The following is a 24,893-nucleotide window of genomic DNA, read 5'->3' as shown; positions in this document are numbered from 1 at the left end:
AGTGGCAGCCGGCTATCCGTTGCACAGTCAGGTGGCAAACCAGAAGTGCAAAGAGATCAGACACACAAAGGCCCCTGGTATTCCCCCTCTCTGTGGGGCTGACTTCGAGGCAAATTGTTGAGAGATGGAAAACTGCAACCACCACCATTATAGATATTTTCAATCTTCACACAAAGTATAGAATGATACATACCGTGCAAAGGAGGACGCCTGTTTTGGAATGTGAGAATTCTTGAAACACTGCTGTTCTTTCCTACAAAAACAAAGAAAACGGGGCCTTACAACTCTGGGATCAATTCCAGCAAGGTACACGTAGGTTCCCATAACTTTCCCAATTTCCTTCTGCTGTAACTATTTTTAGGCACAGAGAGGCTCTGCCAAGAAAGAAGAAGAAGTGGGTTCTTCACATCCTCTAATAAGACTGCTTACAGGACTAGACTTCTCAAACTATGGCAAAGCAGCGGAGCTCGAAGGGCAGCCCGTTTCAGTAAGACAATGCCAGGGCGCACACATCCTTCCGAAATGGCCAATACCAGAGCAGGGAAGGCCAAAGGCCACAAGTTACTGAATTGATTCTAAACACGTTGTCCTACAGAGAGATGAGAATCAACCTTTGCTATGAAGCAATTTTTTATAAACTAATTTTAAAAAAATACTAAAAAATTATAAAACCATATATTTTAACTGTAGAAAAATTATATTTAAGTCAAAGGAAGACAATGAAATCAACCCTCCACTCAAAGCAAACCACCACCGGTAACACCTTGATGTTTCCCGAGCCCCTTTCTACATAAAACATAACCAAATACGTGGCTTTGTTAAAATGGCATATTACCTATACTATTAAGATGCTCTTATCACAAATCAATAGAATGTGAACATCTTTTCATGCTAATAAATATCCAAAAACCACCTCATCCCTCGTGACTATATAGTATGCAGCTGAATGGGTGTACCATCATTTATGTGACCAATGCCCCATCACTGCAACTGAGGTTGTCTCCAATTGTTCACTATCACAAACAGCGCTATGATAAATATCTTTCTAGATAAGTCCTCACGTACACGCTTATTATTCCTTTGGGGTACATTCCTAAAGGCAGACTTGCTGGACCAAAAGGCATGTACACTTCAAAGGCTTCCAGTGTGAATCTGCAAAGGGCACACTCGGAGTGTGTTTAAGTCACAGCGTTGCAAGCAGTTGAGACTTGACCATGTCCATCTGTCAGCATCAAACAAAGAGGAAATATAACTAAATTTAAAAAACTTGGAAAAAATAAAAAAGTCAAGTCTCTCCTTCCGCTTTGGCACAGCCACTATGCCACTGAGGTGAACCTCATTCTGGTCTCTCACGTGCATGTATCTGTCACATAACTGGAATCTGAGGGTACACCTCACTGAGAATAGTGGATGACGGCAGCCAACACGTATTGAGAGCTTTCATGGACCAGCCCTGGCCTATCCTACACGTCTGAACTCACCGAATCTGAATAACCACCCTACGAGTAGGTACCATCACCACCCCGTTTCCAGATGAAGAAACTGAGCACAGAGAGGTAAAGGAACTTGCCCAAGGGACACGCACAGTTAGTACAGGGCTGGACTGATATCTGAACCCAGAGAGCTGTGTTCCAGAGCCGGTGCTCAGACCCTCAAAAGGACAGCTGCATTTGCCCAGTTTGCTGCATGGTCTTTATAAGGGTCACTTTTAACCGTGGCATTATAGAGTCAAAACCAGAGAAGTCCATAAAACCCCCCAAAATACCTTAAAGACTGGACATAATGTATTCAGATTTGGGGTAAGGAAAAAAACTACCAAACTCTTGAGCCTTCATCACAACCATCATGCAGCAACTTCTTCCAACAGTATCCTCTCTCTAACGCTCATAAAGTTGGTCAGGGTCAGGTCAATCATTTAGGGAGACCACACTAAGGTCATGTGGAGCAATGCTCAGGGTAACAAGCCAGGAAATGTGACTGGGACTGTTTTAGCTTAGCCTGGGACAAGACACTGAACCTCAGCACTTATAAAACGAAGTACACAGACACTCCCTCCCATCTTTGCCCCATCTCATGGGGAGGCCGTGAAGGCTACACAATAACAAAACAACATAAGTAAAATATTGACAATTATTAAACTATTCCTGAGAGAGAAATAACAATGACGGCACCTAACATTTACTGAGCACTTACTCTGCGGCAGGCCCAGTACTAAGCACTTTATCTGCACTCACTCAACGAATCGTCACAACCACCCTGGAAAATAGGTAGTAGTACTAGCTCCATTTTAGAGACATGGAAACTGAGGCACAGAGAGGTTTAATGCTTTCCTGAGGTCACACAGTCAGTAAAGGATAGAGCCAGGACTAGAACAGATCAGTGTGCCCCCAGAGCACATGGCTATCTACACCCCACTAGATTACTATCCTCTTATAATGTGAGATAAATGGTTTGAAGTAATTTAACTACAGAATCTTCTGTATGATCTATTCAAATTCCTAGATTCTTCTGAGTCCATATCCGGCTCCTTCATCATCCTCAGACCTAGCCTGCAGAATGCCTCTGATGAAAACAGACCCAGAGGATTAGTAAATTAAGTTTAAAGAAACAAGCAAACATCACAAATGATATTACATTATGAAATGAACAGACATGATTGATTCAGGGATCCTGAAGGTAAAAACCAAGAGTTTATCAAGTTCACAAAGGCTGAAATGTTCAGAAAATTCTACATAATCTCGGTAAAGAAGTGGCCGTGTCCCTGAGTGGCCACGAGCAAGTTCACTTTTCTAAGCCTCCACTTCCTTAACGACTAAAACAAAAAAAGCAAAAACAAAAAGAACTGGATTTGATCTCCATTACGTCTCTTTTAGCTCTAAACATGTTACGATTCTTCAGCCAGCTCTAGTCAAGTCTCACTCCGCTTTCCCTCATTCTGCCTCGTCTTCTCAGCTGCCTGGTAACTTCTCCTTGAGGACAAAATGGCTCCTACTTCCAAGCCCTGTGTGTCCTTCCTTTCCAATTCCAGTGAGTTCACCTCATTCTGTCCTCCGCCCTGATTCCTTAAGTGGATGGCCTACTTACCAGCAGTGGAACGAGGGTTATGCAGCTAAGTACCTATGATAAGAAAAATGTTACACTCTTCTCCCTGAATAAAAATATTACTCAGAGCTGAGACAGAACTGAGACCCGAAGCCCCTTTGATACACAGTCCCCTCTCCCAACCAAAAGTGTTCAGAGAGACAGCGCTGTATCTTGCTGACAATGACAGCAGTCGTGCTCAGCAGTACCATATGGGATCCACAATTTAGCTCCATTAATGCTCTTAATTTGAAGACATCAAGCCCTAATTACACACTGGGTACTAAAAAGGCAAAACCCTTCCCTGGTGCCAGCTACTTAGTGGTACTCTGTTGCCTTAACAGCTGGTTGAGGTAGATTCAGGCCAAGCCAGGACTGTGAGCTCTCTCAGGTGGAAGAGACCAGCCCCCGGAGCAAGAACAAACGGCAACAATAGACCCCCTTGCCCACATCAACACAGCGGTGTGATATGCTTCTGTTCCAGCGGGTCACCCATTTCAGGCTTGCTCTTCCCCAGCCCAGTGGAGCCTGCGAGGGAAGCCAGTGCTGAGCCTGGAGGAAGAGTTCAAGCTCGACGGGACTCGGGTGTGTTCCTGTTTCCACTCAAGGGGGAGGCTAGTGCTCACCTCCTGCTCCATGTTGCCATGCAGCCGCAGGAATTTTAATCGCATGGAGGCAGATGGTAACTGCCCTGATGCCGGGGCCCCTGCGCTGCTCAGCAGGGTCTGGAGGAAGAGGTTGTAATGGAACTCCACCAGCTCGCAACTCGAGAAAAAGACAATCATCTTCTGGTCCTTTTCAAACTACATTGATACAAAGGGGGAGAAAATAAGCACAAGCTTTTAAGATTAGGTGACACCAAAATGAATATTTCTCTAAAATACATAGTCATGGTGGCCTCGAGTTGGAAACATAGGTGACAGACAGCCTTGAATTATTTTTACAAAATAACACTGATACTCCATGCTACAAAGAAGGTAGGAAAGGAAAATGGTATAGCTATAACCTCGAACAGGTTTCCTCTATCTGAGAAAAACAAATATACTTTAGAGTGAAGTTGCACATTAGCTCTGTTCCTTTCATTCATTCAGGGCTCACCATACACAATACCACCCAGCTGAGGCTCCGCATATGCAGTAAATCTGGAAGCTTCATTCTCAAGCCCTTCTACCTACTATTTTCCCATATACCAGAGAAAGTTATCACATGAATCTAGTAAATAAACATACAAATACTATGATTCTCTAAAAAACACAGGCACAGGCCCCTATATCTGCCTCACATCCAACATGTTTCTACCACCTATGACATGCCCAGTATGAGTCCCAGAAAAGATCTTTAAGGCAGATTTCACATTGAACATAAGGGCCATCAGTGACCTCTGATTCTTTACGACAACCCTAGAACCACTGACTGAAAAGATATCTATTAAGGTCTGCATTCACAAACCTATTAAGTTGGAAAACGTGTGTGTGTGTTTGTGTCTCTCAACTCATTGCTATCAATGCCTGACACAAACAAAACAGGTCATCCTTCCCTGGATCAAGCTGAGTCTAGGGCCCAGTCCTACCTTGCATTTCTGCAGGATGAAGGCCGCGAGGGAGACAAGCCTCAGTTTGCTGGGCACCAATGTCACATGCTGATCGAGACTGTCTGGTATTGCAAAGCTGTCCAGCTTGTTGCTAGTTTGTGGAGGAGAGACTTCAAGAATTGCTTTGCCCTTTGGGTGAGACTGATTTTGGCATTCATCCAGGACAGAAATACTGACTGGGTCATGCAAACTGATATCAGCTAGCCGTGTAACACCTTGGATACAAAGTGAAAAAGGCAAAAGAGATGACAAGCATACACTGTGGAACTTGTCACGTATACACACCCACACACACCACACATCCAGGCTCACTAAGAAACTCTCCATGAGCGACACCAAGTGCCAGCACTGATCTGCCCTACTGTCATTCTGGTGGGGGGCAGACCCATGGATTTCTTCTTACACCTAACAACCCATCCACACCAGTGTTTCCAAACTCTGACCTGCGGAAGACCATTGAAAGGGACATTAACAGATGTCTGCCCACCACCACCCACAAAGAGTTCGATGGTCAAGTAAGTTATGAAAACCCTGATAAAAAGGTTTCATGGGATTCTCTCATAGGGTTTTACAGGTTTAGAGGCCTTCTTGGGAGCTTTATTGTGTTAACGTGCACCATGAATCTCCAAGAAGAGGAGGTAATGTGTGGCATTTCCCCAATTTTTTGAGCACAGAATCCCTTTTTCATGGATTATCTCTTTAAAATTAATGTTATTTAGAATGTACTTTGAGCACTGTTGATGGGTCACATAAATGGCATCTGGTATGTGCATACCATAATGCGGCTAGTAACAAGTAAACCAGACACAAGAACATGAAAGCTGCACTGTTATTCAGACAATGGCTCATTGTGCGGGGTGATTCTGGTAGAGAGTGATACAACTCTCCAAGCTTTGGTGTTCCCAGCCATAAAAGAGAGTGAAGAATTCCCACCTCAGGAGGATGGAAACACAGAAATGAGCTTAAAGAATTTCTTGTTTAAAGATCAATATCTCTTTAGGAGAAAGGTAGGTGATTACACTAGAAAAGACACTTGAATAGAGGTCACCATCTTCAGGACAAGAACGCTGCTCTCAGTGGGTGGCAATCACAACCCTTCCTCTCCATTAACAACAAAGAGCGTTTCTTTTCAACTCACCTTCCGTGAGTGTTGCCGACAGCAAGACGTTCTGTCGTTTCTGGCACTCGGCGTTTACAGCATTGAGTATCACTGTGATATCCTTTTCAAAACCCAAATCCAAGATTCTGTGGTTTCAAGACAAGGAATTTTAATCTACGTGAAGAATAAATGTTGCAATGAAGACAGTAGAAACAGCCCTTTTCTTCTACCTTTCATGCTTCCTGGACAAGGCTCACCTGTCTGCTTCATCCAAAATCAGCCACCGTATCCGACTAAAATGAATGTTCTTTGTGGATTTTATATGATCCACCAGACGTCCAGGAGTTGAGATAAGGATATTTATTCCTTTGCGGAGTCTGTTTAAAATTATATATCATAAAAGAAAGTAAATCAAGTGGGGCTGTATCGGTAGAAAACACAGGGAAGAGGCAAAGGAGACAGATTCATGTCTAGCGCAAATGTGCCACAACTTGAAATCATGACAAACATAATGACAAATGGATACAATAATATATTTGAGTTTTAATTTTCCTCTGAAGTTTCTCTCTCCTGTAAAATGTAATTGTTAAGATCTCAAATTATAGTAAAACATAAAACCTTAACTTTGAATGGACTCTTAACTATATAATCCAATGCCCCTCATCTGAGCCACAGATCCTTTCTAGAACATTCCAGATGGTCACCTGGCCTGTTCTTGAAGGCTTCTGTGCCAGGGAATCTCTTACGCCAATGGGTTACCCCATGCCTAACGTGCTCTAATGACTAGAGCCTTTTTTCTTATATTGAATCCTTTTTGTAACTTCCATACAATGGGCCTAACTTTGCCCCCTAGACTAGGCAGAATAAATCTAATTTTTCACACCCAAACATCCTTTATCTCATTATTCCACAGTAATAAAAGCCTCCAACCTTTAGCTGAGTATATTTTCCAGCTTCCCTTGCAGTTAAGTATGGTCATGTGCCTATGTTCAAGCAATAGGATAAAAAAGATAAAGGGAATATGCAAATCCCACAAGTACCTTTAAAGGAAGGAGGTATGATTATCTTTGTTCCTGCTGACAGGAAACTAGATGTAATGGCTGGACCTCCAGCAACTATCTAATACTATGAAGTAATCTTGAAAATGGAAGCCTCATTTAGTGGTGCAAAAAGACAGAAGGAGCCTGGGTACTGGCACTGGAGCAGCATGCCAGCTGACTGGGCCACCGTCAGGCTTCTTAATTGTGAAAGAAAAATAAAACTTCATATTGTTTGTGCCACTGCTATATGTTTTTGTTTTTTACACTGAATCTAATCCCAACCAACACTTATAGGTTTCAAGTTTAATATTTACTCCTCAGTTATAGACTACACATACAGTTGGCTATTACTACTAAGCATTAAGCTATAATACAATAAAAATGTCTTTAAAAAAATGCAGACAATTTGGGATTTACTTGCTGCAACAATTTTCTACTGACACCCATTACCAGTTCTAATAGAGAATTAGGAATCAATGTATTTGGGTGTGAAAAGCAAAGTACAAAGCATTATGTAAGTTTATGATCTTGTTTTTTTGTAAAACCAAACAACAAAACCCCAAACTCCCAATGTGCACAAAAAGGGAGTCACCAAGGGGGATGTAGACTAAGCAAGGGGGACTGCAGGGTACTGGGGGATGGGAGTTAGAAGGTAATGAGCACTGTTACTGATCACATCAGAAGGGAATCTCTTTGTAGGTTCATCAATATTTTGAAAGATAAAGAGAGCACCGTCTAGAGGTGACCACTTCCTGCTGACTCAATCTGTCCCTTTGCACTGGGACTAGGAGGCACAGTCTGAAACAAGGCTCTCTCCAGGTTTTACTGAATAGGAAGGCACAAAAGACAGATTCAAAAAGGAATTAACAACAAGCCAACCTCCCCCTACCTGGCTTTTTCTGATTTTCTCTTCTCTCCTCCCATTAACACTCCAGGCACAATCCAGGTAAACGGCTACAGAAAGACATCAGACCAAAATCAATGCAAAGCTCCCTTTACTGAAAACACAGAGAATGATTCTAAATTCCTTTTCTTTAAACAAGTAGGGAGAGAGGACTCGGGCTTCTCATTGCATGAGGCGTCACTGTGTAGACACAATTCCCAGGCATTGCCACACTCAGGGTTACCATCAGCAGTAACTTAAACTATAGCTATATAACCAGCTTCCAACATTGTGAGAGAGAAAGGTGAGCTTTTTAAATGGTTCTGGTAGCTTCTCTGCCTTTCCCCAAGGAGCCTGAACTGAAAACACATTTTAGTAAGTCTATTGCCTAGGTTTTTTTTGGTTAAGATAAAACCCAAGCACAATCCTTCCCTACTCCCCACCCCAATAAAAGAAAAAATAGATCAATTCTCAATATAATTTGCTGGGTTGGCAGGCTTTGGCTCTGAAGCCTTCTCTCTTTTCTTCCTTAAACAAACCCTGAGCTTTGTAAGTTGCTTTCCAGTGGATCACCTTAAGATGCACCTGTGAATCTCTGTATGCGGCTAGCTAGTGACAATGAGGAACAGATTATAGGACTTTAAGCACCAGGAAACACTAGTAATCTAGCCAAGCTGGAAATCAGCAGTTAGTAAGTTTTAGATCAGTAAAAACCTACAAATTGTACCTGAGAAGAACAGACACATCCAAGGAACAGAGGGAAATCAGAGTAATTCCTAGCTCTTTGAAAATAAACAAAAGACTGTGGTATATTTCTCGTTCCTTAAAAAGTCAGGAAAAAAGGATAAAACTGAACTCACGGCTCATCTTACCTTAAGGAGTTTCTGGACAGTGTCAAAGCTTTGTAGAGCCAGCTGTAAATATTAAAAAGTTAGAGATAATGACCAAGGTCCTTTCTCTCCCCTGTATTTTTAAAATGTAGACAATATAAAGTCATTAGGATCCAAACTTGGACCTCAAGTTAAGATTTAAGAAAAAACAAATCTTATACACAGAAGCTATTCAGAAATACATCTTATCCTTAGACCAATTCTGAAACCTGTCAGTTTGGAGCATGTGGGTAGAGACATCACATCTATTTCTTGGATGTATACAAAAATAGTGTTTTGTGCTCCCTCTGCTGGCTCAAATTCCCAGAGTGCCACAAAGAGAAGTACTAGTCTATGGTGCACAAGGATGGAGGAAAACGAAACAGAGTCGACCTGAATTTGGCTCTCTTTAGAAAGAGAAAGAAGATAATACGCATAAAGACGTAAATCAGAACAGTGATGCAACGGGCTAGCCTTCAGGAACTTTGCTTTAAAGGTGATATGACTGGGCCGGCCCCGTGGCTTAGCGGTTGAGTGCGCGCGCTCCGCTGCTGGTGGCCTGGGTTCGGATCCCGGGAGCACACCGACGCACCGCTTGTCAGGCCATGCTGAGGCCGCGTCCCACATACAGCAACTAGAAGGATGTGCAGCTGTGACATACAACTATCTACTGGGGCTTTGTGGGAAAAATAAATAAATAAAATTATAAAGGTGATATGACTGTACCCTAAAAGTATGCCAGGGAAGAACAGTAGCTGAAGACTGAGAGACGCTTACTCCCCAAGTTTATTAAAGAAAGAATAAACCAACAAGCCCAGTGGAAACTAGAGAAAGTGAAAACTAATGTAGGTTATAACCATTAACAACCATCAAAAAAGCCTCGACACAATCTCCTTATCCAAGGATATGTGTAGTTCCCACATGTTGAGCATTCATGAAACATCCCAGGGAAGCAGCAAGTTTGCTGCTGTGAAAATGTAAACAGCTTCAGGCCTGCTCCTTCACTGGACTGTGCCGAGACGGGCACTGCAGGCTGTACAAGGGGCTGACACCTCCACCTCCAGGATCAATTCTCTACAAGGAAGTAATTAGCATTTCATACAGAAAACAGATACCCTAATCTGAAATTGCCTCTGTAGGCAAATAAAATAAGTCAAACAGGAGAGATTTCCACCAAGAAAGAAGAAAAATATCAAGAAGCTTAATTTTCAGAAACAAGTAAAATTTTTGGTATAGTGGCTTCTTAAAAAAAATAAAAGTTCATTTTTAGGGCTGATTGCTCTTATTTTTGAATTAAGTTGTAAAAAAAAAAGTACAAAAATGTGATTATTTTAATTCCTTTTAAAGGGACAGAAATTTATAGAGTCATTAGTTTTTAGATAACAGGGAAATGCTTTTCCATACTTATGATTTTCAAAGAGTAGTTGAATTTTTCTTCTTTCAGGGACTAGAAGGATGGATCCCAAGCAAAGGAAAGGGTGCAGTGGTTTGTGCAGTAGGGAGGAAAATGGTAAAACCACTTTTTCTTTTTTTTTTGAGGAGGACCAGCCCTGAGCTAACATCCAACGCCAATCCTCCTCTTTTTTGCTGAGGAAGACTGGCCCTGGGCTAACATCCATGCCCATCTTCCTCTACTTTATAGGGGATGCCGCCACAGCATGGCTTAACAAGTGGAGCGTTGGTGTGTGCCCGAGATCCAAACTGGCGAACCCCAGGCCGCCACAGCAGAGCACGCGCACCTAACCGCTTGCGCCACTGGGCCGGCCCCTAAAACCACTTTTATATTCAACAGAATATCACTGAAAATACTTGCTTAAGACTCATCCCAAAAGTGAGACCACTTACCTCTCTCGTTGGCACGAGTACCAGAGCATAGGGGCCGTCACTGCGCTGTGGACATGGAAGGAAAGAAATGCCATGAGTCGAATGAACGAAGGTTACACAAGTCCAGACGGACAGAACTTAAGGGTGGCCATTTGTAAAACATCAGAAGCAGTCTCATTAAAGAAAGAGACAAGACCGCCCTCTACTCTCATTCTTATGGAACACTATTCTAGAGTTTCTGGCCTATGCAATCAGACAAGAGAAATATGTATATATCTGGAAAATAGGAGGAAAAATTGTATTAGCAGATGATACTTCATCCTAAAAAAACATCTTAAGAAAATCACTTGAAAATCTATTACAAAGAAGATAATTCAGTCAACTAGCTGAATGCAAAATTAACATATAAAAATCAATAGCCTTCCAACACAGAAAGTTAGAAAATACAACGAAGGGGGAAAAAATCACACTTACAATAGCAATCAAAAAGATAAAAAGAATAAGCTTAACAAAACATGGACAAAATCTATATAATGAAAATTAAAAAATACTTCTGAGGGGCCTAAAATAAAATTTGAATAAATGGAAAGATGTATCCTGTTCTTGGATAAGAAGACTCGATATTATAAATAAGTTAATTCTCCCTAAATAAATCCATAAATGTAATGCAGTTCTAAGAAAAATGCCATGAATATGCATATATGTGTATATATATGCATATATAAAATAATATATGTAACCAGACAAGCTAATTTCAAAGTTCACATGGAAAAATTAATGCGCAAGAATAACCAAGACATATCTGAATAGCATCAGATGTTAAAACAATTTAAATCTATAGTAGTTTTAAAAAACTGATACTGGCACATGGAAATAATAATAGCAAATAGAGTCTAGAATAGAATCAAATACATATAGAAATTTAGGAAATAAGGGGCATTTTACATCAGTAGGAAAAGATGGATTATTCAAAAGTCCTCCTAGAAAAAAATTAAGTTAGAAAAATAAGATTGGAATTAAGTTGACCTTTTTATAGATGACATAAAACTCAAAAACTATGAAACACTGATAAATTTTATTACATAAAAATTTAAAATTTCAGAATGTAAAAATAACCTAAATAAAATCAAGAGTCAAATGACAAGGTGGGAAAAAAATATGCCACACATAAGAGAAGGCCAATTTCCTCAGCTTAAAAAGAAGGTCTATAATTCAATTAAAAATAAGAAAGATCAGCAACTCAAAGAGACAAACAGAGAAGGATATAAACAGCTAATTTATGTACATAGGAATTCAAAATACAGCTTTTATATATATATGAAAAGATGTTCAACTTTACTCTTAAGAGAAATTCAAATTGAAACTATAATATAGTATTTTCCCCTGTCAAATGAGCAAAAATAAAACAGCTGATAGTGTTGATAAGGGCACAAGCAAACAAGAACTCTTGTACACCACTGGTGGGAGTGCAAATCGGTGTGACTCCTTTAAAGGTCAATTTCTGCATTATCTCCCAAATAAAAATGTAAATTCTACTTATAAGAATTTCTCTAAAAGATACACTCATACATGTGCATAAAGAAGTCAGAAAGTATTTTACAGAATGTAGAATATTTATAATAGCCTTGTTTGCAGCAAAATATTGAACATAATGTAAATTCCACCAATGAGGGAATGATTCAATAATTTATGGTACACACATACAGTAGAATACTAGGCAGTCATTAAAAAAACAAGGCAGATCAACATGGTACTGACAAGAAACCATCCCCAAAACATATTAAGTAAACAAAAGCAAGGCAGACAACATCATGTATAACAGGCAACCATTTGTGTATCAAACAAATAAAAACTTCAATTAAAGGGGGAAGGGGAACTATGTATACTCATATCTGCTTTATACACAAAGACTATCCCTGTGAGGATACAGAGACTGGTGGTCAGGACCACTACATCCTGAGAGGAGAATGGTGCCCCTCAGCGGAAGGGGGAGTAGAATGACTTTTCACTATACATTTGTTGATACTCTAAATTTTTAAAATATGTACATTATATCTAAAAACAATAGTAATAATAACAGAAGAAAACAAAATAATCAGATAAAGGCCCCGAAGTCAAAGGTCCCTTGCACCTCAAAAGTGCTCACAGACATTTAGTGAATGAATCAAAACAATGTTAGTGCAGAAGCTAAGTGCAGATTTAGCAGCAAATTCAATTACAGGTGTGGTTTTCATGTTTTGCATAGGAAACATTTACCCACAAGGAGAAAAGGATTTGGAATTCAAACTAGAGCTGTCTGTACTCAACATCAACTTGGTGAGACTGCGCTGCAGCCCAGGCGAGGAACGGTAAACATGTTAGTACAACGGTATCAATGTGCCAGTGTGACGGTAGGAGATTCTGACATTTCAAAAGGTGTTACTACACAGAGAAGAAGAAAGAAAAATCAATTCCTCGCAGGGCAGAAGTGAGTGAAGGATGGATGTGATGTTAAAAAAATCAGAGCCAAAATAACGGAAAGAGTGAAAACACAGAAAAGCAGTCCATTCTCATTCCATCACCAGAGTAATTTAAGACTCTGTTGGGTGCCTTGAATCTGCTGCTCCCTCCAGACACGTTTTTTACAGGTCAAATCATTTTACAATGAACTCCAAGGGTCTATACTGAATATTACTTGAAATAAGTGAATTAAATTTGGGCTTGGAAAACTCTTCTACAGCATATTTCAGTCTTCAATAGAATGAGCGGTTATTGATATTAAAAAATATTTGAACAAATAAAAACAACTACATGGCTTGCTAATGGTTCTGAATATAAGCAAATCAAATCACTGCCCTTCAGAGTCGCCACAGGACCAATGACGATGGTGAACACTTCCTGAGCAGGTACCATTACTAGATACCAGTTCTCAACCCTCCATTGCATTAACTTACTTAATCCTCATTGAAACTCTGGGAGCTAAGCACTGCTTCATCCCCACGCCACAGATGAAGGCACAGACAGATGCAAAGATCTGCCTAAAGTCACTCAGATCCAGATCTGAGCAGAGCTGCCCACCACAGTGTCTACCTTAGGAATGTAATCTAATCTCTCTCTTGTCCTTGGTTCACAGACCTATGAAATGAGACAGTTGGGCTAGAACTGCAGAACCCGTTCTAGCTCAAATATTCCCAAACTCGCTAACTTTGTACGAAGAAAAAACCCTCTACTAGCAAGAAGATCTCCTAGAGTTTATCAATGGATGAGACTTTACTACATTATTGTGATAATTTACATCTATTCTTCTCTATGTATCAGGTACAACGCTAAGCACTTTATAGGAATTATCTCACTGTAAAGCGCCCAATGGGAAGAAAAAAATCAGCCACCTTTAGGCAATAAAATTCTCTTATCTTCCTCAGAGAAAACCAGGACTAATAGTTTAAGTATCTTTGTCTTTTTATGCATACATATATACATAGGTTATTATTTATGAAATTTGAGTCACACTATACATACTGTTTTATAACCTGCCTGTTTTCAATTAACCTGAACTTGTTAAGTTCACAAATAGTAATTGAAATCAATATTACTTTTAATGGCTATATAAAGTTCTATCATTTGGATGATTGTGTAGATTTTCTTTTTTAATGATTTAAAAATTTTCTAGGGCCGGCTCCGTGGCTTAGCGGTTAAGTGCGCGCGCTCTGATGCTGGCGGCCCGGGTTCGGATCCCGGGCGCGCCCCGAGGCACCACTTCTCCGTCCAACGCGAGGCCGAGTCCCACGTACAGCAACTAGAAGGATGTGAACCTATGACATGCAACTATCTACTGGGGCTTTGGGGGGAAAAAAATGAATAAATAAAATCTTTAAAAAAAAAAAATAAATAAATAAAAAAATAAATAAAAATTTTCTAACTCACTCATTTTGAAATAATTTTAGATTTACAAAAAAATCACACAAATAGTACAAAGAATGCCCTTATACCCTTCTCCCAGCTTCCCTACATTATCGATTTTCAAAATCGCAGTACAGAGACCAAAACCAGTAAATCAACATTGATGCAATACTATTAATCTACAGACCTTATTCAGATTCCATTAACTGAACTATGAATGTCTTTCTTCCAGACTAGGATCCAATTCAGGATCGCAGACTGCATTTAGCTTTCATGTCTCCTTTGTCTCTTTTAACCTGGGGTAGAGCTTTAGTATTTCTTTGTCTTTTGCGACCTTAATACTTTTGAAGAGTACTGGCCAGCTGCTTTGTAGAATGGCCCTGGATTTGGGTTTGTCTGACATTTGCTTATGATTAAATTGGGGTTATGCATTTTGGGCAAGAAAACCACAAAGTGCTGTTGCATCCTCCGTGCACCTGGAAGAAGGCACAGGAGGTTGACATATCTCAGCACTGGTGATGCCAACTCTGATCACTTCATTAAAGTGGTGACAGCCAGGCTTCCCCACTGTCAAGTTACTGTTTTCCCCTTTGTGATTAAGAAGTATCTGTGGGGGGGCCGGCCCCGTGGCTTAGCGGTTAAGTGCCCGCACTCCGTTGCTGGCGGCCCGGGTTCAGATCCAGGTGCACACCGACACACCACTTCTCCAGCCATGCTGAGGCGGCGTCCCACGTACAGCAACTAGAAGGATGTGCAACTATGACATACAACTATCTACTGGGGCTTTGGGGAGAAAAAGGTAAAAAAAGGAGGAGGACTGGCAATAGATGTTAGCTCAGGACCAGTCTTCCTCAGCAAAAAGAGGAGGATTGGCATGGATGTTAGCTCAGGGCTGATCTTCCAAACAAACAAAAAAAAACAAGTTATCTGTGGGCAGATACTTTGAGACAAAGTAAATATCCCATTTTTCATCACACTTTCATCCACTCATTTTAGCATCTATGATGATTCTTGCCTGAAATAATATTAGTGTGGCATCTGCCAAATGATGATGCTCTATTTCTATCACTTCTTCTACATTTATTCATTGGAATCTACTATAAGAAAGGGCTTTTCCTTCCCCATTTATTTCTTTATTCAATAATTTATATGTATCGTTTGGACTCATGGATACTTTAGTCTATGGACTATAATTCAATACTATCATTACTTACTTAGCCACTGAAACATCAGGTAAGCTTGATACATGTCTAATTCAGATGTCCAAACTGAGAAAGAAAGCAACCAATTAGCTCTTCTCATCTGTTTGTGAACCCAGCTCACTTCCTATTTCTCATCTAGCCATTTCCTCTCCACTGAGACCACCCAGGGCTGTATTTGTGGGGTTTGGGGCTGAGTTTTGAGATGATGCCTATGCCTATGGAACATGGTAGTTAACTGGCCTCCTAGGGAACCCAAGGAACCCAATTTTGGCCCCTTTGGTCCAGGCACTAGCTACGAAAACAATGCTAAGTGAAAACAGATTCTTTTGGTCCCAATATTACTGCTTTGTGAAGTTCAGTTTGATGGTTTCTTACGCACTACATACAATAACAACAAACACATTTTACACTCACCTGTATTTTTGATTTCATTGCTTGAAGGGACTGGACCACAGGGATGCAATAAGCAAGAGTTTTACCTTTTAAGAAAGGAGAAAACCAATTACAATCACAGACCCTGTACACGTAAGAAAAGCAAAGACAGCAAAGGAAACGGGCTCTGCTCTCTTTGGGTAGTACTAAATTCAGGGGAAAGGAAAGTGCATGTCATACATCTAAGAGAGGTGAAAACTGAATTCACCTGTCTGCCACAGCCCCTAACTCTGCTTTGTAAATTCTGTACTTCTATAACACCCTGAAGCTTCAGCTCTTTTAGCCATCTAACAAGGGAGACCATGATACATTTCCCAAGTTACACAAAAGCTCAACTTGATAATTGTTCCTAGAAGCTAGAAAACTTCTTTGAAGTGGTCGTTAACCTCTCAAATAAGCTTCAGTGGTCAAGTGAATGTCCTCTGCAGGGCTGATGTGATTAGGAGCCAGCCTGAATCCCAGAGCTAGCCTCTAAAGACCAAGGGGAAACCAGAGGATGGCAAAAGCTTTGGGTTTCCACCCATCTGCATGCTGGCTGGGCTGGGGGGAGCAGAGAATAGCTGACCTGCCATCAAGGGCACAAGAGGGTCAGAAGAACAAGCCCAGACAGTTCTGGAACACTCAAAAACTGTGTTCCACGTTTGAGCAAAATGACTGGCACCCAATCAGTGCGCTCATGCCAGAACTGTGTTTTAGCACTAGAAGAAAATACTCACCCCCACTGGAGTGAGGATGGGCAGCTCTGGCCACAGACTGTGGGACGTGGCGAAGCCCTGAAATAGGCTCTGAGGAATGACAGCAGAACTTGACTACATCCTGATCATTCCTGATCATGGTTCCATCAAACTTCCCCTTCCTTTCACTATGTGAACAAATTCAGTGCTCTAATCAAAAGCAAGCATGGCCTCCCTCCCCCAAACGAAACAAAGCAGCCACCACCACAGACATCTTACTACAGAACCTTCTACGTGACCATGGCCTGGCTACCAGGGGACGAAGGGCGAAATTAAATGACGACTGACCTGAACCCGTCTGGGATCTCACAAGAGCATCTCTGCCTTCCAGCAACACAGGAATGCTTTGCTTCTGAACACTTGGGCCACCCAAAAGAAAGAACATGTGCTTATCTATAACATATTACCCACTTATGTTTACAGGCAGAGATGCAGAATACACAAAATGCAATTGCCCCATGCTTTGATTTGTCTATCAACTGCCACCTTAGAAGTTACCCAAACATTCAAATGCAGGTGCTGAGAAACTTATGATGATCAGAAGAATAAAACCTCAGTTAAATTTCTGGAACTTAGCTGAAAATGTTGAGGCAAGCCTCAGACTGGCGATTCTACTAGGCTAATTAAAAAGAAAAATGGGACAGCATGTTGACAACCTGGAGCTACCATAAAAGCATACCTCACACACTCTCGCCTTCTCTAACAGGGAACATGAAACACAATAAAACATTCTGGGAAGATTCCCATGCAGAAGAGTAAAAGGAAGCTTGTGAGCCATCCAGAGAGCCAGGAACTGCTGTCCACTCTCCAGAGAACCAAGATCTGACTGTTTCACACACACTAAGATGTGTGTCTACACGTGTATTTAAAAACAAACAACAAAAAGGGTACAGAAATCATTTAAATTTGCTTGATAAAACTGAACAAAAAAAAATTGGTTAGGGGCCTCCTAATATTCTCGCTAATTTTTACTTACAAGTAAAACCTGATTATTATTAACGTACAGAGGCGTGCATACTCAAAGAGAGGAAGTCCATCTGTGCGCCACGTCTTTTACTACTCTAGTCTGTATTCCAGGAGTCATCACTATTAACAAACACTCTAAAAAATTTTTTCAGTATCCCATTATATCCAATTAAATATTTACTCTTGTCTTTTTGGTTAACTCTAATTCTTACTACTAAGAAGTGACATGATAAATTCTATATTTTAGACAAATTGTTTTCAGGGAAGCATGGACAAGAGTGGGATCTTATGCAGACCATCTTCTGGACCAGAGATTTCCTATAATTTAGAGCTGAGAGCAGAACTGGATGGACACCCAGTCTCTCCATTTAACAGGTAGGGAAACCAAGTGGCTAAGTGACAGGTAAAGGCCTTGATGGTCAATAATCTGGCATAGTTCTCTAATGCCAAGACACAAATTTGCTCTGTCCTCCAGAGACAATTCAGATTTCATCTGGTTATACCCACTTAAGTCTTAGGAAAATCAAGACTGGCCTGGAACTCTTACCTGGTCATACTAGACATTTTTAAGCCTGTATTTATTGTGGAAATCTAAAAGAGAAGACAAAAAAACAAATATTTTTCTTCAACTATCAATTTTTGGGGGACAAATATATCTAACGCAAACAAGGATGCAAAAAAGGAGAAAATACCAGGATAAAACTGATGACCATGATCAAATCAAGTTCCTCCAGCTCAATGGTTCTCAACTGAGGGTGGTTCTGCACCCCCCTCCCCGGACATGTGGCAACGTATGGAGAATTTTTAGTTGGTACAACTAGGGGAGGGGATGCTATCGGCATCAAGTGAGTAGAGGCACAAGATGCTGCTCAACATCCTACAATGCACAGGATAGTCCCCATGACAAAGGGTTATCCATCCCCAAGTGTCCACAGTACCAAGGCTGAAAACTCTGCTCACCCTGTAGGGGAGAAAACAAGGTCATCTAACCCACCCTGAAGGAGGAGGCGAGCTGTGACCATGTGAGCAAAGGAAATCCAGAGTCCTTTTTCTCTCCTTTCTCATAAAGAATTCTGGAAAACTCATTCATGGTTTTTTTTTAAAAAGTATCCATTTGTTTGTAGAAAACGCATGTTAAAATACCTCCTTCTTCCTTCAATTCTTTGTAACTAGAGACTTCTCTTAACAGCAAGATGCCAGCTCAGTTCCCTCTCCTATGGTCACCGTGACATCTGCCACCCAGAACAGCCTTGATGTCATATCTATCCAGTAAGTAGAGGTTGTCTTAAAGGCCAGTAAGTGGCGTCCCAGTCCTAAATTCAATTAGGTGAGGAAAAATCTTTCGTTCTTTAAAAGAAAGCAGGGGTGGAGTTGGGGGTAAGGCCAGTGAGCAGTAACCTAAGCTCACTTGAATTGTCCTAGAAGAATATCTCATCCATCTGAGCTCATTCAGGTAACCTGGAGCAGAAATAACCATGCTTTGATTTTTCTTCCTAGAACTATCATTCCACAGACAATCCGAATAAATGAACACACCAAGAAATCCACTGCATAAAACACTGAGAGATACTTACCAAACGTGGGTGGAGGTCCAGTTCATGAAAAGCATCTGAAGTAAACACTTTTTCTTGCACCTGCTTTACTACAGGTCTGCAAATGATGAAAATAAACCCAGGCATCAGTTCCAATAAACAAAGAAAAGGGCAGAATATACTTAATTCCTTTTATTCCCGAAGTGCATCTGCACCTGGACATACCTGTGGAGTTCTGGAATTTCAGGGTTGTTTTTAAACAATGATGAAGTCTTAACACACGGTTTCTGCTCTTGGTTTCTGTCACTTGCACCGGCCAAAGACTTCTTCGGAGAAAACGTTTTCTGTGCCTTCCTCTTAAAAGTCCTCTGAGTTTCTTGAGCAGTTTTCTTGGCTGGGAGAAATGATGTCTCGTTCCTCCGTTTCGCTGGAGGAGCCTCACCAGACGCTTGGTATTTTCTTTTGGTGGCCTCTGCTTGCTGCGTTGTTCCCAGAAGGAGAGAGCAACAAGAGATGCATTAGTCCATGAAGACAGACCTCAGAGTGAAGCCTGACTGCCCACAGAATTGCATCTCTCCCTGCAGAGATCATTATGCCCCATATGTCAAGCAACAGTTTAGGGTCTGCAATCAGATTCATTGACTCAGCTTTTTTTCCAAAAGGAAAAAAAACCCCACAAAATCTCAGCTCATTCATCTACTAGACCTCACCATCCATCTTAACTGTCAACTCAACCAAGATGCGGGTGAGGATCACGAAGAGAGAAACATTTTTCAGGCTGAATGTTAACCAATGGAGTCTGTTTTAAGGGAAGAGAGAACCTAGCTACCTTGTGAGGTGTGCACGCTAAGTGAATAGACATCCCTAGGAATCTATTCACACGAGAAGAACGGCGAGGGGGAAAATGAATCTTTTCTCTCTATCAACAAAGCCGTTGGTGACTACAAGTGGGATGCTGCGTCCCAGCTCATGCCCAGGAAGCAGAAACCTTCATCACTGTTCTACCCTAGAGTGCTTGGATCGCTGTCATTCTCTCCCCTCAAGCTGCTCCCCCAGATTCAGTGGCTTGGAGACAATTCCTACTCGCCGTTTCCATTCCAAATGAGAATTCTGCTCCATCCATCACTTCTATCACAATTATATCCAACTTTCCTTGCCTTTCATTTCCCCATCTGATCGTCGATTACAGGCTACAACACTACATATTTTCTTGCCTGTTGCTTCTTATTTCCATAACACGAAGGTGGGTAAATGCATGATGTCCAGACTTCCCCTAGCAGAAGAAACATCCAATTCCTCCATTTTCTTTGGCCTTCTCTTCCAATTTACACATGTATATAAACATCCCGGGTAGCCAGTGCTTGTTATTCTGGAGTTTTGGTTCCTCGTGGAATAGCCTATTTTCCTCTTTGCTTGAAATGATGACTTCCGTTTACACATCAGCTCACTTTAGCCATGATGGTCAGCTTCAGACTAACCTAACAATAGTTCTTTGTTCCTGGCAACCATAAGGACTTCTATAACTAAGCAATTCAATAAACACAATTTCAAATATTTAATATTAATAAAGGCAGTACTCGCCTACTTCATTTTATAAATTTATTTCTACAAAGTCCCAAGTTTATGAATTTTCAGATTAAAGAAAGAGATGAAGTCAAGTTTCACGTCTGTTGAATCATTTGCAAGGCGGAATGAAATGTGTAGATTTTACATGATTTACAGAATCACAGACTCTCAGAGCACAAAAAGGCCTAAAGGCCACTCCCACCATGCGGGGAATTCCAATTACAGGCTCCCTGACAGGTGGCCTTGCAGTTTCTGCCTACATACCCCCTCTCACTTACCTCCATCCCTTGGGGCAGACCAAATGCTAGGGGTTAGGAAGCTGATTCTGACATTCAGGCAAGATCTGCCACCTTGAACTCATCTACCTACTAGTCTGAGGTTTTGTTTTCTGCAGCAACACAGAACCAGCTTACTTCCTCTTGTACGTTAACACTGCTTCATACATCACGTAACTCCTTTTTTCCTTCTTTTTTGGAATAAATATTCCAAATAAGACACAAACTTTAGATCCTTTATCAACCTAATCACCCTTTATTCCCAGGTCAACTTCTCTCTGAAAGCAAGTATTCAGAGCTAAGCACAATATTAGACAGGCTTTCCATTGGTCTTAGGCTAAAATAAAAAATCTGTAACATGATCTACAAAGCCCTCTAGAATCTGGCCTCTGCCCATCTCACCAGTCTCAGCTGTACCCTCTGCCATGCTAGTCTTCCTTTGTTCCCAGAATGTACCATGATCCTTTCCTCCTCAGGGCCTTTCCACATGCTATTCTCACACCCACATCTCCAACCCTCCCGTCGGCTGGCTAACTCATACTCATCCTTGAGATCTAGGTGTACTGGGTCCTCAGAAGAGCCTTTCCTAACATCCTCTCTCCACCCAGTCAAGACAGGGTTCCTGTTCTTGGCTCTCCTGGCACCCTCATTTTCCTCTGTAGCACTCAGTACAATAACAAACACAGAATGAAATTCATTGTGTGGTGTCTGTCTTCCCCATTAGATTGTAAGCTCCATAAAGAAATGGACGAGTCTGTCCTGCATAGCACTGAATCCTCTGCATGGTCCCGGGTCTGGCACAAAGTAAGTGCTCAATCAATACTTATAAGATGAATGAAAGACACCCAATGGAAATAGCCCTTTCCACAATCTGGACACTATTCCACTAGTTGTTAGCTTTTTTCCCCCAGTATCCATAACATATTTATTTAAAAAACTGACCACTTGGGGCCAAGCGCAAGCAGTTGGGTGCGTGCGCTCTACTGTGGCGGCCCGGGGTTCGCCAGTTCGGGTCCTGGGCGCGCACTGACGCACCGTTTGTCGGGCCATGATGTGGTGGTGGTGTCCCATGTAAAGTGGAGGAGGATGAGCATAGATGTTAGCCCAGAGCCAGTCTTCCTCAGCAAAAAGAGGAGGATTGGCAGATGTTAGCTCAGGGCCGATCTTCCTCACAAAAAAAATAAAAAAATAGAAAATAAAAAACTGACCACTTAGCAGCTGTCAAGTAGCTTGGTTCCGAACATACAAAGCTGGAAGATTAGCCCTTGAGGCAGTCACAGACTAGTGGAAGAGACAAAAGTGTAAAACCACAAATCCAAACCTCTATTTGTACAATAAAAGAGGTATGTACAAAGGGTTATGGGAGCACAAAAGACGACGACTATCATGGGCTGCAGCAAGGGGAGAGGACAAAAGGAGGCAGAAATGCTTCGTGAGGTGCATCTGAGCAGAAAGGAGCAAGAACATACCTGGATCTACTAAAATTTAGCTGCACAACATGAAGCAAGTCACTTCTAAGTCTGTTCCTGATCCTGTAAAATGAGGAGATTACGGCAGATGACCTCGAGGGCCCATCTAGCCCTAACAGCCTAGACATTACATCTTTGATGTTAATAAACACACTGATAAACACATAGTTACTATACGACAGGTGATACGCTAAGTACTTACATGAAGTGTCTCATTCATCAATACAGTACTGGCATTATCCCATTTTAAGATGAGAACACTGAGGCGGAGATGTGAGGTGTCTGTCCCAGGATCACTGAGGGATCGGGCTTTCCCCAGGCATTCATTCCACAGCCCGGGTTCCTGACATAATGCTGTAATATCACTTATTAATTGTATCCTGTTTGGTTAGAAAGTATCATGTATAGTTTGATCCCTATTTTGTTTTAAGTTATTGCTTTCTAGAAGAGTATACACCAAAATGTTAACCAGAGTTATCTCTGAGTATGGCAATTATGGGCAGGGTTTTTTTCAATCTACTTTCCAAATTTCCTAAAATAAATGCACATCAGTTTAATAATCAGAAAACATTTTTAGAAAGAAAATATTTTGTATAGCGTTAGATATATCGTAACTTAAGCTGTCAAGGTCTTTCCAAATCTCGCATATTAGCTACCCATCCCAAGTTCAGGCTACTGGCAAATTTGATCAGCATATCCTTAATTCTCATTCAAGACATAAACAAAAATGTAGATGCAGACAAAGCCACTGTGGACATTTGTCATCACCTCACTAATTAACACTCTTTTGACACAGCGGTTCAAGCAATTACAAAACCAGATACCTTATGTTTGTTTATTCAACTCATTCAACAAAGTTTTAGTAAGTACTTCCTATGTGTTAGTTACTAAGCATGTACATGCACAAGAACCCCACTGATCTCCTGATGTAGCAATTCTATTACCCAAAATGGAACCAATATGCCTTTATTTATTTTTCATTATTGGCATTTATTAAGTGCCTCTATGGGCCAGAAAATGTATAGTCTCTATGTATATTGTCTCATTTAATCCTCATAATAACCTTATATGAAGTAAAAATTATTGTTCTCACTTTATAGATAGGAAAAGTGAGGAACAGAGACGTGAAGTAACTTCCCCAAGGTCACAGAGCTGGAGTGTTGCAAGGCTGGCTGGCATCTAATCCCAGGTCTGCCCAACCCCGAATCCCATGCTCCTAATGGCTCTTCTGTACTTCCCCTCCCCCCTCCCGTATAGATGCTGCTACACCATTGGCTAACTGAAAACTCCTTACTCCAAAACCTCTAAATCCTAAAGCTTGATTATCACTAAAAAAAATCACCAAAGAGAATCCAGACAGTGGGTGTTAGCTGGTGTGAGCTAACATGAACTCAAGGAATTTCAGCTTCAACATACCGGTTGGACAGAACTGAACTTTGGCAACTGACTTTTCAATGGAATTATCTGCTACTCGTTCGAGAAAACACACACACTTTTGTTGGCACGAGATTGTATCCTTCCTGGTCTTTTAGGTAACGTGATTTTACAACAGACTTTCTGCCCTGTAGCCCTCTTCCTTTCTAGGAGATAAGTCAACCATCCTAGAAACCAGTTTTCAACTCTGGCTGGGGTTAAGTTTAAGGCATCTTTCTTTCCCCTCCCTAGTGAGAGGATTACATTGATGAGCTGGATCTTCTTTTCCCCCTCCATCGCACGTGGATAAAAATCCATCTCGTTTCTGAAAACTCTTGAAATTTCTAATCTCCAGTCCTCATTCCTGAAACAAACGACCCTCAGAGTCAAGAAAACTGTGGCTGAGAGAAGTTGAGCGACGTGTCTGGTAAGAGACAGGGCTGGGACTCACGCCCGAGCGTCAGTTCCTAACTTCTGCGGGAAACAGCCTCCAAACCCTTCCACAACCTTTCGAGTCCTGCAACTAGCAGTCCGAGCCAGTCCCCGTCCACACTCGCTCCAAGAACATCCCCGCGGGGGAGTGTTCCGGGCTGAGACACGTGTTGCTCAGCGACTTCTCCAGAAGCTGCCTGACGTCTCACTTTTCACCTTAACTCCGTAAATAATTCGGAACCCAACCCAGAGACAAGGTGGCAGCTCGCGGCGCGCCGCGGGTCAGGACCCGGGTGCAGACGGGTCTGAAGCCGGGTCAGAACTCACCCGCCTCGCCCGGGCCAGGCGGAGTCCGGCGAACGTCCTGGGGGCGGCGGCCCGGAGCTCGGAAACGTGGAGGAGCGCTCCGTCCGCAGCTGCCATGGCCAGCGAGAAGGCGCGCCCGAACCTCGCGAACCAGGACGGCGGCTCCGCTCGGGCCCACGTGGGACGCGCGCGAGGACCCCGCGTAGCTGCCCCGCCGGGTCCTGCGGCCGCGCCCCTTCCGGGTCCCGAACGCACGGGCCGCACTAGGGAGCGGAGCGGCGGGCCGGGGGTGCAGGGCGG

At 41.8% G+C, this 24,893-nt stretch overlaps 1 protein-coding gene across 2 annotated transcripts in view; it reads right to left on the bottom strand.

The window, feature by feature from the left end:
• The window catches only part of DDX31 (DEAD-box helicase 31), a 78,407-nt gene extending 53,576 nt beyond the window's left edge, over window positions 1–24,831 (bottom strand). Inside the window, exons 1-14 of one of the 2 annotated variants that reach the window (XM_087418866.1) lie at window positions 24,615–24,831; window positions 19,358–19,611; window positions 19,175–19,250; window positions 18,148–18,191; window positions 16,923–16,993; window positions 15,883–15,947; window positions 10,409–10,453; window positions 8,567–8,608; window positions 7,701–7,765; window positions 6,029–6,148; window positions 5,811–5,917; window positions 4,652–4,887; window positions 3,708–3,884; window positions 194–253 (exon numbers count right to left, since the gene is read on the bottom strand). In XM_087418866.1, the coding sequence (XP_087274992.1) occupies window positions 194–253; window positions 3,708–3,884; window positions 4,652–4,887; window positions 5,811–5,917; window positions 6,029–6,148; window positions 7,701–7,765; window positions 8,567–8,608; window positions 10,409–10,453; window positions 15,883–15,947; window positions 16,923–16,993; window positions 18,148–18,191; window positions 19,175–19,250; window positions 19,358–19,611; window positions 24,615–24,710 (1,458 nt within the window). In that variant the 5' untranslated portion in view covers window positions 24,711–24,831. The remainder of the gene's footprint in view (window positions 1–193; window positions 254–3,707; window positions 3,885–4,651; window positions 4,888–5,810; window positions 5,918–6,028; window positions 6,149–7,700; window positions 7,766–8,566; window positions 8,609–10,408; window positions 10,454–15,882; window positions 15,948–16,922; window positions 16,994–18,147; window positions 18,192–19,174; window positions 19,251–19,357; window positions 19,612–24,614) is intronic. The other variant, XM_087418865.1, reaches the window with a different exon arrangement.
• Between the last annotated feature and the right edge of the window lie 62 nt (window positions 24,832–24,893).

This window comes from Ceratotherium simum, chromosome 29, assembly GCF_057802395.1.
Source record: "Ceratotherium simum simum isolate JZ-2026a chromosome 29, ASM5780239v1, whole genome shotgun sequence".
In the NCBI taxonomy this organism is placed as follows: Eukaryota; Metazoa; Chordata; class Mammalia; order Perissodactyla; family Rhinocerotidae; genus Ceratotherium; species Ceratotherium simum.
The sequence above is the reverse complement of the archived record's forward strand: the minus strand, read 5'-3'. Positions and strand labels throughout refer to the sequence as shown.